The sequence below is a fragment of the Pectinophora gossypiella genome, chromosome 5 (genome assembly GCF_024362695.1).
Source record: "Pectinophora gossypiella chromosome 5, ilPecGoss1.1, whole genome shotgun sequence".
Classification (NCBI taxonomy): domain Eukaryota; kingdom Metazoa; phylum Arthropoda; class Insecta; order Lepidoptera; family Gelechiidae; genus Pectinophora; species Pectinophora gossypiella.
The window spans coordinates 3,918,594-3,935,638 of NC_065408.1; the positions used below are offsets into that span (position 1 = coordinate 3,918,594).

Genomic DNA, 17,045 nt, shown 5'->3' on the forward strand with positions numbered 1-17,045 from the left:
GGTGCTAATTCCTGTAAATACCATCTAATTTTATTTTAAGTTATATCTGTCATTTTCTTATCCGCCGAAAAGGAAAGGGACGGGTAATCGACAAGCATAAAATTTATGGAACACACGTCAATTTTAAGCACAATTAATCTAAACCAACCGTCTAAAAATTTTACATTCGTCAATAACCCGACACAGTTAAGTAGACAGCACGTCAAACGGATTGCATACCAGCGACGTACCTTTTGATTCGCCCGGGTTATTCATTCATTTACTCATTCTTCCTAAAATTAAGAGCTGTGAATCATCCGTCCCTTTCCTTTTTGACGGATATGAAAATGACGGATATAACTTAAAATAAAATTAGGCGGTGTCTGCAGGAATCGGGGCCATTATTATCAATTCAATCACATTCGCTTACATTCGTTTGTAGATAAATATTTATTTATATATTATCCTATTGAAGATAAATCAAAAGAGAAACCAACAATGTTGAAAACTTCTTCCGAATCCATATTTTAATATTATAAATGGGAAAGTGTGTGTGTCTGTGTTTGTTTGTCCGTCTTTCGTGTCTAAACGGAACGACGAATTGACGTGATTTTTAAGTGAAGATAGTTGAAGGGATCGAGAATGTCACAGGCTATATTTTCCTCTTTCTAATCACTTTCCTAAAATGAGGGGTAGAAGTTAGTATGGATCATTCCGCAATTATTTTTTTTTAATTTTTTTATATGTAATGCGTGTCTGTGGTGTCCTAAATAATAAATGTTTCTTTCTTTCCTTCTTTCAATTTTCAAGGTAGAAAGCTAAAAATTAGTATGCAGATTATTTGTGACTCACAAAACAATCGTGCGTCATTTTTTGGAGAAATCTGCCCCCAACCCTTTCAAAGAGGGGGTGAAATTTTATATGGGACTTTTCATTATTTCAAGGCAGGGAGCTAAATTATGGTGCTGTAGGAAAGGGGATCCATGTTACTTCGTGTTACCCGGTCTTGCCCGGTCGCGGGTAAGAGATAGTAGGTAAATAATACTAATACCGAGTCAAAACCTCTAATGAGGCCCTTGACCTAGAGACTGAGTACCTTCAATTTAAAATCGAAGGTTTTGGGAAGTAATAATGTATCGCATTCCGTGATCAAATTCGATGACGCAATCTTAAAATTGTATTAGATGACAAGGCCAAGGGCTGAAATATAATATTTAAAAAATATATCGTATATTATCGATTTTTTTGTACTACTGTTCTTAGATTTTAAAAGAGTAAACCAGCATTTACAATATCTGAATCTAAGAATAATTTTGGGTTTTGAGAATCACTTAAAGAGTGACACCGAGGTTTGATTTTTTTTAACACGCCGTAACAACTTTGTTCTGTATTATAGTAGTTTGTTCAACTAAATATAACCAAGTTTTACCATAACAAATAGATTGACTACTATCATCCCCGCATGACCACCTTACACAACTGACAATGACAATGACAATGAGACATATATGTAAGCCAGACCATCGAAAACGCGGGTTTTGGGAATACACTCCCAAATGGGACTTGATTGTGATGTTTCCTGATCTATAATTTAATTTTTTCCAAAGCAGTATTGGCATTCACAGCTCTATAAACTATTACATGTTGAAACACCCTTACAGCGTTCGGTATACTAATTAAAGTAAAAGTCACCGAAATCAATATTAGAGTCATTTTATTCATTGGCAATTTCATTGATAAAGTCCTGATCTGCTGCCTAAAATTTAAATGTCACCTAAACCTGTCAAAATACAAATGAATACGCAACACAACCTCGTTGACCGCGCCCTTTTTCTACAGAAGGCCGATATCGCAAATTATCAAACTGCTGCCTTAGGCTTAAGAAAATGTGTTGCGAAATCTAAACGCGAAACCAAATCCCGTTTCGTGGCCTGTTTGCACTTGTAACAGCAACCTTGTGATCAGAACTAGTGTTAAAGTGAAGTGGACAGAATTAGTCTGAATTATCTTCGTTATAGCTGTCTCGAGTGTTGGTGTTAGGTTAGTGACCGTAACGGGGAAGTCTTTGGCCGATGGCTGCAAAGTACATGACGATGCTTGGTTCCAGATTTTAATAGAGAATATAGAGAAAATAATGAGAGGGTCAGTTCACTGTCCACACATCAGCTGAGTCTAACGACCCTCAGTTGAGATGCCAGTCATGCGGATGATATTGCCGCTCACGTATAGGACTTTTCAGCCATACAAGACGTTGCCACAGAAACGCTGTATAAATCATTTGATCAAGATGCAAAGGCCTATGACGGTGTTAGATGGTATGTTGATGCTACTCGCTTAGGTCGATAAAAAAATATAAACAAAATTACTAGGTATCGCTCCGTTATTAAAACATTTACGTCATCGAAATTATGTCTAGCAACACTTTTAAAAATTCAACTGCCAAAAAAATCTGGCGTAATTTTTTGCACAGCTCGCTCTTCGTATAAAGCCAAACAATTAAATATTGCGTTGATTTAAATGTTAAATCATGCGAGTGATTAGTTTATTCCTTGATAGAATGACACAATACGGCATATATCATATGGCAAAATAAACAGTAAGTACATTGATATTGTGTCAGTAAAGTTAAATTATTTGACGTGACTTATTGCAGTTGAGCGGAATGGATATGATGGACAAAAGACAGCAAAGCGTGTAGTGTACTTGGAGTATAGCCAAGTTGCAAACGATTATGACAATTGAGAGTGACAGTAATAAACATGTACGGGATTGACATAAATGACATGTATTCGATTGTAACTCTCGTTTGCCATCATTATCATTATTAACTTGGCTCATCACTAATTTAAGATATTTTTCCTCTCAGACGACGCCCTGAGCCGAGGTTCGCGCCCAACTGGGCACCCTCAGGCCTGTTGTCTTAAACGTTGTACCGGGTGTGAGCCTTCAGCGCTCCTCATTTGTCCGGCCAAGTAGTTAATGCCATCTGCAAATCTACAATAAGTCACGTCAAAAAAAACTAATTTAAGAGCCATGCTCTTGTTGGTGTAGTATTCCTTTCCATGCTACTTTTTAGGGAAAAATAGGGCAGTGGTTTCCCGCTTGCTTTTCGCCCCGCAGTACTCTGTCTGATGCGAGTGGGATAGCGCCCAGAGTAGTCTATTTCAAAGCCCTACTAGAACTCCTGACCTCCGCCACTGAACAGAACTCTGACAGTTACTGCTGCCCTCTGTCAGGTTCCAGGTTATAGTCCCTGTGACTTGCCCTTTCCGTCCTGTATTGCCGTACCGATGGCTCCCATCTCCACCTCTGCAACCGTTGAGGTCTTTACGCGTATCCCTGGGCGAGAGTTCTACGAGTAAGGGTTAGTAGACTAGAATAATTCGCGTCGAGTGATCGATAGTTGCACAATAAACAGCTAGACTTAAAGTGGCATTACGTATAAGGCATTAGACACATAATATCCTTGGCCGTGGGCTAGATATCACAATTTTTAGTATTTAACTGACCTTCGAAGCGAAGGTTATGAATACACGGAACCATGACGTAACTTGAAGAATGTAGGCCTCACTGGTTAGGCTGCTTTAAGATCAACGCGGATAATCTATAAAAAAGTGCTTCTATATTATTAGCATCCCACCTGTATGTAGCGTAGACAGAGGTATACACCTCTCATATCTTATTTATTTGATAATATACACAATAGCCCCGATTTCTGCAGGCACCTCTTAATTTTAAGTTCCGTCATTTTCTTATCAGTCGAAAAGCAAAGGGACGGATGATTGACAGATGGTAATTTAAAATGACTGAATAACCCGGGCGAATATAATAGGCATCTCGCTATTATGCATACGGTCTGATGTGTGCTGTCAACTTAATTCTATCGGGTTATTGGGCGACGTAAAATTTTGAGAGTTTTGTTTAAACTGTATAAAATTTACGTGTATTCCATAAGTTTTAAGCCGGTTGATAACACTTTTCGGCGGATAAGAAAATGACAGGTAAGTATTTAAAATAAAATTTGATGGTAATCAAGGAAATTTGATGGAGGTATCAGGACTAATGGTCAAATAAAATCAGAACCCAATATCACAAATGATTGCAGACCAAAACTACTGTTTAATCAAATAGAAAATTTGCAATATTGCCGATACATAGTTCTTGAAATTAAACACCTAGGCAATATCAATAACAATTTATCGTAATGTTTCATTGCCCCATCTCAGCCATTCACCTTTGAGCAAGGCTGCAGTTGTTTACTTTTTAGTCGTGGACCAATTGCCAGACGATCGATTTTAGTATTTATCTCTTTCAAAATTTCCTTGTCTTGGCTGCTTAGATCGATTTTGGTTTTTATGTGTTTCAATATTTTCTTCTCTAGTCTACATTAGGTCGATTTTGGTTTTTATGTGTTTCAAAATTTGCTTGTCTAGGCTACATTACGTCGATTTTGTTTTTTATGTGTTTCAAAATTTGCCTTGTCCAAACTGCTTGGTCCATTTTAGATTTTATTTATTTCAAAACTTACTTGTCTTGGTTGCATTAGGTCTATTTTCCTGGAGATATTTGTAAGTTTTGAATGTGATCTGCAGGGAATTTAGAATCGTATATTTTGTTTCATTGAATGGTATTTCTAATTGTAAATATACTCGCCTACTACAAAGTACCATTAATTTACAAAAATTTTGGCGGTGGTTTGATATTTAACAATATAGGTAGGTACTATTTTGAATGCCTATAAATTGTTTCTTCGTCTTTGCTTCTAAGTATAATTATCATGCATGAACACGTATATGTTCAATCGTTCACCTTTATGTCTAACTCCAATAAGCCGTTTAGAATAGAATTCAGAAGTAAAACTTTTGTAGTTCAACTTAATTACTAATTAACGGCATGGAATGTACGTAGAGGTAACTATAATTCAAATTTTGCCAATATTCCGCAACAACTAATTCCGATTATGATAAAACCGGAATTTAAGAAAAAATAATTTCGTAAATTGCATTTACAAAAGTTTTAATTTTGTTGCCATTTATAAGTTCAACAAGTTTATCATATTTCGTTTCAGATTCCTTTTTTTTCTTTTTTTATAAATTTTTAGCTCAAAACTGATATAAGTACTTAGGTAAATACTTACTTAAATATATTATGTTATAAATGCTACCCTATTTATTTTCAACAAGCTAAATATGCAATCTATTCTCAGACATTGGTTAGATAATTTAGTATACTTAGAATTTAGAACATGCTTATTAGAAAGCTAGACTTCTTCAATATTCTCCTTACTAACCTTGCCATTTAATCGATAATACCAGACGATCTCTAGCTTCAAATAGACAAAAGTGTTGCAATACCGTGTTGCAATATTATGGAGTGACTACTTAGTTCCATTGAAGGTTATATGTGTACAATATTTGTATTTTATATTTTGTAAACGGTCAGTGATATCGCCAAGACGGCCACAATGTAAATATATACAAATAGTGACCGTATAATTGAGATTTGACCAACTTTAGTTTACTACTAAATGTAGAAGGGTTCTTCGTTCGAAATTCAAACACTCGTGAATATTTTATAACATTATTATCTTCTCCGACACCGACACCCGACAAAGGGTTAAACCGACAGAGGGATTGTGTCCTCTAACATGATGGACTAATGTAATGGGCGGTAGGCTGATCCCTTATCACCATAAGGTTCATCATATCCATCTTTGGACTTCGTATCAACAGTGGCTGCAAGTTGTCTTTGATTACTTGTGGCTCTGCCCACCCCATTAGGGATTACGGGCGTGAGTTTATGTATGTATGTATGTATTATCTTCTCAATTGAAAGTTGATGGTAGGGCTGGCAGAAGATGGCCCAGAAGGACTTACGATGACCAAATTGGAGATGTCCTTAGAAAAGGTTTAATACGATCTACTCTGACTGTGCGTGTATGAAGGGATTGATGAATGTGGAGAAAGCAAGAGAAGTGTGTCAGGATCGAAGCAAATGAAATTCTATAGTCTCTGCTTACTCCGGTGGGAACTAGGCGTGAGTTTATGTATGTATGTGTATCCTCAATTGAAACCGTAGTTGAATGTGTAATTTTTAAGTTTATTCTTAATTTAAGTCATCACCAATTTAAGAGCCATGTTCTTGTCGGTGTAGCATTCTCTATGCTACTTTTTTTAGGGAAAAATAGGGCAGTGGTTTCCCTTTTTGTCTTCCGTCGCGCAGTATCCTATATGACGCGAGTGGTATGCTGGGATATCTGTTCTCCGCCTCTGAATAGAACTGACATATACAACAGCATTCATTTGGTTGGTCGTGGGATGGTGGTTGTGTTACCATGGTGTCCTAGTGGTGTCCAAATGGTGACCTAGTGGTGTCCTAGCGAGATAGGGCCAGTGAGTTAATACAATGTAGTTTCATCACCCGCACCGGGATCTCGAATGCAAGTTTTTGATGCAACTTTGAGAAAAACGTTATTTTCAACAATATCGTACGAAGTTGGACTGTTCACTGTAATGAAATTGTCCAACCACATTTAGAATTACCACAGACATTCAGGCTTAACGATTGTTAGGCTACCTCTTGATCTGTGCAAAACAGTAAAGTCAATTTAATAAATTGTTTAAAAGTTGTCTTCCGTTGCATTGTTGTCGTTTTTTGCAGTTACTTAATAATTATGTCATAGCGGTTCACTGACTGATCGATTGATTCGTGAAAATATTTTGAGTAGATATTTTAGGTACTAACTTAGGCATATTTGGCAGAATTGTGATCAGGCTTCGCAAGATTGTGTTCTGCCATTTACAAAAACGTGCAGGCCTGTCTTCTCTTGACATTTGCAGTGGTGTAGTGTAGACACCATAGATTTCCTGGATGAAATTGATATCTAAGCAATAAGGCCACATTTTGTTCAAATTGATTAAGTTTCTTTTTTTGTAATTCGTATTAGGTATATTGTTAATTGCGGAAGGCAAAAGAAAAACCACTGCCCTATAATTCCCTAAAACGTAGCATGGAGAATGCTACACCGACAAGAGTGTGGGTCTTAAAGTCGTAAATCCGAATGTTCTTTTAAAATCCAAAACCCATTGTTTAACTATTGTGTCTGGAAATCTCGGCGTTAAGAGTTTAATGACGATATTGTTAATACGTTAAATTATTATACACTTTATTACATCAAAATAAAAGAAAACAGTTATAAAAGAGACTAAACTAGAAACATTGCTAATGACTATCTTATCGCTGGTGGGGACGGTATACAAAAGTTCAAAGATGTACGTTGTTGTGAACAAAACGTAAATCAGATATTTTCGCTTAACAATATAGAGCTGAAAACGTTTGACCCAGAAAGATCGAGCCATACAACCAAGCGTGAGTTACATCAGTGACAGTTCTATGTCCTAATGAATGAGATGGGTAACGGAGTGTCAGTGTTAGCACGTGGCAATGCATTTACCGACATACGTAACTTGACATCGTTCTAGCTGTTATTAAGATTGACAGGTGCTACTCAATACGGGTAAGCATGGCATCAGAAGCACTTCCCGCGTTATTACAAAACAAAGATTAAGGATAATCATCTGCTCCCTAGCGCTATCCCGGTTTTCTACAGGATTCGATTCCCTAATCTGAAGATTTCACAGGTCCTGCTTTTTCACAGAAGCGACTGCCTGTCTGACCTTCCAACTTGCGAAGGGAAAACCAACCCAATATAAGTTAGTTCACATACCTCCGAAATGAAATATCCGAAGATAATACCAGGCTTAAAATAAAATCCACGCCACGAAAGAAATCCATGCATTTTAATAAAATACAATTTTGAAATCATCAAAACTAGACTGCACAGGCATTTATTAGGTAAGTTGTAACACCAGGTATCAACTGATTCGACTCTGCTCCGGACCAAATACCCTGGTAGTTGCGGCTTCCGAATATATCACTCTTAGGGTCGGTATTGAAAAGTATCGGTGTCCGAAGGATATAATATATAATCCTGCCGACCCGATTAATCTAGCCATAGAGGCGGCTAATCAGCTCGAGACAATAAACACTTCTAAATCCCGATACCGACTCCGCCGGAGTGGTCGACGATTTCACCATTCAGCGCTTATAGTCATCGGTCTGACGACGCCCTGAGCCGAGGTTCGAGCTCAACTGGGTACCCTCAGGCCTGTGATCTTAGATTTTGTAACTGGTAAGAGCCTTCAGCGCTTCCCATTTATCCGGCCAAGTCGTTAATGTCATTTGCGGAAAATCTTGCCATCGAGTGAGATTGTGATTAAACGCGAACTTATTTATAATAAAAAGACGAATAGATTGGCAATTATTTTAGACATTTGTGTAACTGTACTCAACTGAGTTACTTAAGACTTTAGCATTGTAAACTGTTTGCTAATTGCAAGCGACTGATTTTGCCAAATAATGACAGCCGTTTCAGCCGTAATACAGTTGCGTTTGGTGCTAGTCAAAGCATGAAGAATGGATTAAAACAATCACTGGGTATTTCTATTGCAATTTTAGTGTACCTAACTTAGATCTAATCGAGAAGAGCTAAGTAGAGCACGGAGTAATTTTGCTCTCGATAAGTTTGGCAAGTGCATTGTCTTTTAAAGCAATTGTTTCTGTTGCTAGCAACACAGGTTAGTATTTTTATATGGCAATTTTATAAATTAAATAAATAAACAGTGACACGGACTCTGGTCTTCTTCTTCTTATCGTGTGGATTGTGCCAGCCTCATCAATCCTGGTGTCAGGGTTATGATTGAGCCGCCAAAAGCCCCTGATATGATATGTAACGATTACTCACTTACATCAGTAAATAGTAACCGGGACCAACGGCTTGACATGCCTTCCCAAGGACGGATCAACTTACTTTCGGACAATCAGGTGATCAGCTTGTAGAGTCCTAACCAATGTATAATGCAGTTGGTTGGAAGAAAACAACCCTCGACTTCTCATCATCATTATCTACACAGCTTCCATCTACTCTGAGAATAATCGTACGGAGAAGAAGTGTTTCAGGGATCTTTTTCTCTTTTTTTCTTATGTTATTTTATAGCCTGTGTAAAATGTGACACATATGCCTGCAAAGGAAAAATTTACTGAGACGTAATTAACTATAAGTGCTAATTTATTTATAACTGTACCTTTACCTGTACTATACACGATAAAAATCTTTATCTTCATATAAATAACAGATTAATAAAATAATTTGTTTTAGGGATCATCGTATACAGTTTTAACAGCTCCCTCATTCAGCGTCTATTGTTATCGGAGCCACGCTCTTGTCGGTGTAGCATCCTGCATTCTTGTCTATCAAAGGCGAATTCTTTGGCCCAGTAAAGTCGATTAATTCTTTCACATAATCCTATCAAGCGACGTTCTGACCCGAGGATCGCACTCAACTGAACACGTAGGCTTCCTGTCTTAATTTTTGTATCGGATGATAGCCCTCAGCGCTTCCTTATTTACCAAGTAATACAAAAAAAAATATGAAAAAAATGCCATTATCATTGGTCATTGATTTTTTTTTGGTTTAATGCCATTTGCGGAAAATCTACAATAAGTCACAAAATAAGTCCTCCTCACATCAGAATTAAATCTAGCTCGACGCATTTTCCATTTCGAAACAAAAAGATACGTGTAAATAAAGTACGTTCATCAATCTGTACCTACAATCACGCTCCAAAAAACCCGTAGGTACATTAGATTCAATCTCACTTTTTTATTTTTAAATCTTACAAATTACGAAATAGATCATGTGAGTGATATCTTAAAACCGACCACGAAGAGACTCGCGCACGTAGGGTTCCGTACCATAACTAGGTAAACAACAGCTTATTATTATTTCTTCTGTCCTAAGTGCCCTAATACCTGCACTATTAAAGACCTTTACGAAGCCACTGACAATGCCGTAAGCGTGGCCAATTATTAGTCAGCAAAAATTTAGTTTCGATCGCCATCGACTCGCAAAGAAGAATTAATTCTTTCAAATATTCTTCCTCTCAGACGACGCCCTGAGCAGAGGTTTGCGCCCAACTGGGCTCCATCAGGCCTGTTGTCTAAAATTTTGTACCGGGTGAGAGCCCTCAGCGCTCTCCATTTGTCCGGCCAAGTAGTTAATGCCATCTGCGGCAAATCTACAATAAGTCACTTGTCGTGACGTGAAAAAAGGACAAATAATCGCTATTGTTGTATAGGAGCTCCCCATAAACGGCAACAAAAATATAATAATTTGTGAAAATTTCAACTGACTATCGGACATTTCAATGGACAGATAGACAGCGAAGTCTTAGTAATAGGTCCCGTTTTTACCCTTTGGTTAATGAACCCTAGAAATGAGTATGTACTTCTTGAGTGTCACGGACTGGGAATGGACCTTGACATGGTTTGCAATAAAAAGGCTCCTAACGACTGTAGACTAATTATAAACGTATTTAATTACATACTGCTACGTGACGAAAATTAAGAAAATATGTGGTTGTTATGCTTGAGTTTATATTGTTGTATGGTAATATATAACATTGCGTTTTCTAGAACCTCATAAGGTTATTTCCAAGTTCTGTCAGGGACGCGAAGAAAAACATAGAATTTTATAATTATGTGCTTATTGCTATCTTTTCAGAAAATATTTAGATACCATTTTATAAAAGGGGACAACCAACGTTTTAGTGTCACAAAGTGATTCCGACAATGTCCCCATCGGGAATCGAACGCGGACCTTCAGATTGTGAGCCTAACCCGCTAGTGCGATATGGCTCTTAGAAAAAATAACATTGGCAGGGCTGATGCACAATATAGTCATATAGTCTTAAAAGTGGGCGCAGTTTTTTAATAATGTAGAAGGCGATTTTTGAAAATTCTGTCTGGGGTTTTTTTTTAATGAAAACCGCACTTTTATATTCACATGTACTTTGGCGTAACGCCGTGCCTACAGATAATATACCTTTAAGTAAATTTTAAATCTTCCTAAAACAAAAAAAAAAACTTTTTCAGCCAGTTAACTAGGTATTAAAAAAAGAACATGTACTTAGTCACAATGTACGGTCACAAGCGTTAATATGTGTTTTGACAAATTGAACTGTAAGTCTCACTAAATGTCAAATATGTTAGTGCGACAGAGTCCTAAAGTGGGTACATTATATTGCTCATGACTGTACATGACAGAGTAAAATGCCGTTGCATTTTCTACTTGCATACTATTGAAGGCCGTTTTGTCGTCACTTACCTAAAGGTCAATGCACCTTCAAGCAATACCGATCGGATATAAAATAGCTATTGCATTCATTGAATATCAATGAGGGACTCCAGGCTTCGTTCACCAAAAATAATATAGATGGCGTTGTACAGCTTTAACGTAATAAATATTTTCTCATTACTCGGGTAGATACATATTTATTCCAAAATACAATGTAATGGCAGAAGCATAAATATTTTTTTTATATATTTAGATGTTGCTACCTATGTTGCTTCTCTTTATTTTGATCAGAATAATAATGGATGGAAGATGTTATTGTACCTAGGTGAAATAAAAAGGGTCATCATTTATACCCAAAAACAAAGATAACAGATGAATTATGTCTGTTGTCCATGAAATTAGATGGTTAACCCCTTAAACGCCGGAACGCGGATCTCGACCAGACACAATGTAAAATCTATTCTAATCTAGTCTGGTATCTCGGCATATGAGAGGTTAAACGAAGAAACCTAATAAGAAACAACGAATTTATTAAAAACATCATAGAAGGAAAACTAGAAGGAAAGAGAGGAAGGGGAAGACCAAGAAGAGCTTACATGGAACATATTAAAGAAAAGGTTAACGTCGTGTCTTATAGGGAAGTCAAGGAATTGACCTTTGATAGACTGGAATGGAAAATGCTAAATGTTAAATTGACGATGATGATGAAACGAACAAAAATCTATACAGCGCTATCTATATTCTTTTTTAGGTATTCATGTCAAAACTAGTTAGGCATGTCCTTTTACAGCCAAACTTGTCCTTTACGAAATTCTATATACCCTTTCATTTTACCTAGATCAAATTATCAACTAAACATTAATAACCTAATATCATTGAATTACAGTTTTGAAGTCAAATAACTAGATTTTGAAGTTAGATAATAATTTTGAAGTCGAATTCAAATATTGATTATAATTATCATTCGGGCAGATATTGAAATAATTAGTCTGATTTATTTCTAAGATCTACTATGGATTTTTTATAATGTAGATGCTACACAACTATGAATAAGTAAATTTCTATTCAAATTAAATCTAATGAGAGACTATCCTGGCTACGTTCTCCAAAAATAATGTAGATGGCGCTGTAAAGATTTTCCTTCGTTTAAACTTCTAATTTCATGGATAACAGACATAATTACTTAAATTATGCTACTTTTATCGTTGTTTTTGGATATAAAATGATGACCCTTTTTATAACACCAAGATACAATACATCTTCCATCCGTTAGTATCCTGATAAAGAGAAGAAATATAGTTAGCAACATAATTGTATGCATAATCTGATCCAAATATCAAGCAACAATTATTTTTATAGGTATATGCTTCTGTCATTACATAATATTTTTTAATAATTATGTACCTGAGCGGTGGGCACAGATAGTCACGCATTGGGTGCCTCATGGCGGGTACAGGCGTCGTGGTAGACCTCAAAAGAGATGGCGTGACGACTTGGACGCTTGTTTGTTTATTTATTTGTTTGCCGGAGGGACTGGCCGGAATACGCACAGGACCGCGAAAAATGGAAAGAGGAAGGGGAGGCCTTTGCCCAGCAGTGGGATCTTGTAGGCTAGATTAGATTAAATTAGATGTACCCGAGTGTGAGGAAATTGGTAATTGTCACGTTGAATCTGGACAGCAGTATTTATATTATTTTTGGTAGCGTGGAAAGTCTCTCATTCAAAAGACTAATATTCTTCAAATTCCACTTTGAATCGTCAATTTTTACGTAACGAACGTCTCATCCGCCTAAAACTACTGCAGCTTCTCACAACCCGTATAGTCGGGGAAAAGAAGCTGCAAGCAAAACCTCGGCACAGGGCCCTAGACGTTCTTTAAAAAAAAAACAATTTCTACATACAAAGTCATATAATTAAATAGAACGGTTACTAAAACAGACTTATGTATAAAAAATAGAACAAAATCGACCTAGATTGAAGGCATAAGTGTTAGAACGATGAGAATCTAGACATTTGTATGGACTAATTTGGTTTTAGAATGTTCCACGATTGTGTTATGTTTTTGCAATGAAAGTAGAGGGGAGGGTATCCCCACCACTGAAGTCGAAGATGCGTTAAAGGATAAACTGATTAACATACATTATAAATGTTTATAAAAAGGGTTGTAAGCCTGACTGACAGTTCATAATTATTATATTTACTTAAGAGATTCAGTAGAGGGTTGGTTTAACAGAAAGTTCGGTGAGGTGTGGATACTTAGTTCATCTTGCGATGGATGTACCTTTCTCTGATAGTTGTAAGTTTATGTTATGTTAGGTTCATTAGGTACTAAATATATTTTAATACGCTTTTTATTTTTTTTACTAATTACAAAGAAAAACGAATTTTCGAAAGCGCTTTTAAATGTTGTAATTGTGAAATAACTAACATAAAAAAGGTACTGTGAACCCCCTCTGTTTGAAGTCAGTTAAAAATATAAAGGAATCCACTACCATTAACCGAATCCAAAAACAGAACACGCGTTTTTCCTACTACAAAAATTGTCCTCGACTGAAGTGGCCGGTAGGTACGTACCTACTTAGCGTTGTTCGCGCGCTCACCCTAAACTTTACAGCTTTGAAACGCGTGCGCACGCATACCAACTTTTCACAGCTCACTATTAAGATTTTCCAACACACATTTTGAATAAAAACATGTAAAATATCCAAACGTCTATTTGGTAAAACATACTTAAGACACGATATTAAAAGCAAACTTTCGACATGACAAGGTCAAGTTAAAGTGATGCAACTCACCCAAGGCCGTTCGAAGGTCGTTGCGCAGGAGTGGTGTAGTGGCACAAATTACTCGATAGCTCGCTTACTACTGAGAGCCGACGGGCCCGAGCCGGCGGTTTCACAACCCTGTGGTGGTGTCTTAACATTTTGTAGTGATTGTAAATCGGCAAAGGACGAACGGTTTTCGGTCTTTGGAGATTAGAATTTAGGTGGTGAGTGGGGTTTGTTGTAAAATAATTACGTCTGTCTAGCTGCGTAACTCTATAATTATGATTATATTTCGCAATAAAGAATAGTCTGGTGGACACGGGTTCTCGATTATTCTAGTACGTTCTATGGCTATCTAGTGACGTACGATTATAAGTGATGAAATGATTTAGGTATCAAATGAAACAATCTCTTTACGGAAAAAAATACTGAAGAAGGAGTTAATCATTGTCGTCTTAGCTTTCTTGGTCCTCTTGCTTATCGCTGCCGGTTTTGATTTTAATGTCAGATTTTTTATTTGCTTATTTATAATCCCACACGCTTGTCGAAAATCAAGAAATTCATAAACTTTTACGTCAATACCATCCACGCGTTCAAAATATTTAGATACCCTTTTATCATAAGCCGAAAAGTTTCGATAGCCTAACTAAGACTTATCAGGCGGACAGTAGCACACCTAGGTTACCTTTTATTTATTTAGCATACTTACTCAACAAGAATAATAATTATAGAAATAGCTATAGTTGGTGGTCCGTATACGCCGAGACTAAAGTATTTCATTTGAAAAAAAAAACGGGCTAAAACTTAGTAAGTACCCACTTAGAAAGAAATGCAAAATTAAGACATAGAAGAGATATTTTATAAACTACTATTCATTATGCAGGTAGATAGTTGTTTTCACATTCGGAGATAAAAGTCCTTGACGAACGTTTATCAACTCTATAAAAACGGGGACTTGAGCATGGTTTTTAGGGCAGTCTCGGCTGAGATTAGTTTATTAATCAGGTTGAGGTTTTTACAGAAGCGACTGTCTGTCTGACCTTTAGTTTATCAATACTACCCTAAATTATTTATAATATTGCCAAGCATAGTTTTGGCTTGCCAGTAAAAACAAACCACATTAATAATTGATCAAATAAATACTTAAAAACTTTTCTTATAGTAATTTGTGGTTCGCTCCAGTAGACTCGACATACTGGACGAAGAAAAATAATATGAAATAGTAGCTTAGCATCAAATAAAAATACCAAAAAAATGATTATTCTCAGAGATGATGTCAAATGAATTAAGTCATTTTTAGCTTCTTTATAGTTATGCTGCCTCCTGTTCTAGTTACAAGCTATAGCGCACTTTGCCTCTTGCCTCTTTGATTATCTGTACAGATCATACGTTCGTGTTTTGAAAACACCAAATCATGTTAATCATGTAAGTACAGTTAAGTAAGTGCAGTAAAAATAACTACTCTGATCGAAGTCGATAAGAAAATACGAGCAAGGGCGCGAACTTGTAATAAGTAAATGCAGTTTCGAAATGGCGTAGATATTTTTATTTATTTATATGTTCATTCCGGTTGTTATCCCAGCTTATACTAAATGTTATACTTACAACGTTTCTTACTTCATTCTCCTATTGTGAGGGTTGTGAGGTGGATTACCAACCCCATCAACCCTGTCAGGGTTACTATTGAGCCGCTATAGGCCCCTGACATGGCTCATGTAACGACTATTTACTTACATCAGTAAGTAGTAACCGGGACCAACGGCTTAACGTGCCTTCCGAAGCACGGATCATCTTTCTTTCGGACAATCAGGTGATCGGCCTGTAATGTCCTATAACCAAACTAGGGATCACGAAGTGATTTTTGTGATGTGTCCCCACCGGGATTTACCCGGGACCTCCGGATCATAAGCCCAACGCTCAAACCACTGAACCACGGAGGATGTAATGTTTCTTACTAAACCATATCATAATAAAATTATAAATTGAATTTAAATTAATATTGGTGCTGATTCCTGTACACTCCATCTAATTTTATCTGATTTTATTTTAAGTCAGTACCTGTCAGTTTCTTATGCCGAAAAGAAAAGAGGCGGGTAATCGACAAGCATAAAATTTATGGAACACACGTCTTATATAAGCAGAAAAAATAACCCTTTTAAAATTTTACATTGGCCAATAGGTAATCCTACAGAATTAAGTTGACATCACACTTCAAACCGGTTGCATATCAACGAGATGGTTATTTTATTCGCCCGGGTTATAAGTTCATTCACTCGTTCCTTTTAAAATTAACAGCTGTCGATCATCCGTCCCGGCGGATAAGGTTATGAGGAGGAGGCGGCGGGTGAGGTGTCTGCGGGAGTCAGGGCCATAGGGTGACTGTAAACAATTCAGGTTCCCGATACATACCTCGTCGGTAACGTGGTCGGCCCACTCCGGGCCTCTCTCAGACAACACCCTAACCTGAGGCACACTGCGGGCATACCCGATAACTTATGAATTTCTCTAGCATCACAATGCTAAGAATAGTCTATACCCAGCCTGAACCCATAACAATATAACAAACCACTATAACAATACATTACATTTTCCATAACACCCACAGAGTGACATATCGTAGTTTTGTAACATTAGCACATAAAACACAATATTGCATAGCATATCACCCTTGTGCAATTGTCCGGTCGCAATTCAGTCATCTAGGCGTTGCTAAAGTCTAGATATGTCGTGTCGTGTGTACTTAGGTGAAGGACAAAGTTATACAGGTAAAGTTATATAAAATACTTCCTTATAAATTCTTTGCTTCAGCGCGCGGGAATAAAATGATTGATGAAAAAGAATTCCATAGTCTCTGTTTACCCGTTGGGACATAAATGTTTATGTAGGTATGTTATGTATAAACAACATCCGTTTGTTGAACTGAAGGTCTCGGGTTCGATTCGTGGGGGTTTAAAACGGCCACATCGAAGCAATTCATCTAAAAAAGCAATATTACTATTTGACAGTTGTTTGCATTGCGCACTTACTTTTATATGCGAAAATGTCAAATTGCAATATTGCTTTATTAGATGTATTGCTTCGATGTGGCCATTTTAACCCCCTTGGT

The 17,045-nt window shown here is 36.9% G+C and overlaps 1 protein-coding gene across 4 annotated transcripts in view; it reads left to right on the forward strand.

The window, feature by feature from the left end:
• LOC126366651 (elongation of very long chain fatty acids protein-like) overlaps positions 1–17,045 on the forward strand; it is a 61,710-nt gene that overhangs the window by 31,363 nt on the left and 13,302 nt on the right. The window contains exon 1 of one of the 4 annotated variants that reach the window (XM_050009851.1): positions 14,091–14,163. The exons of 2 other annotated variants lie outside the window; for them this stretch is intronic. Coding sequence is in view for 1 of the 2 variants with exons in the window: in XM_050009846.1 (XP_049865803.1) it covers positions 16,662–16,704 (43 nt within the window). In the remaining variant the exon portion in view is untranslated. Of the gene's footprint in view, positions 1–14,090; positions 14,164–16,655; positions 16,705–17,045 lie in introns of those variants that run through there. One more of the 4 variants, XM_050009846.1, reaches the window with a different exon arrangement.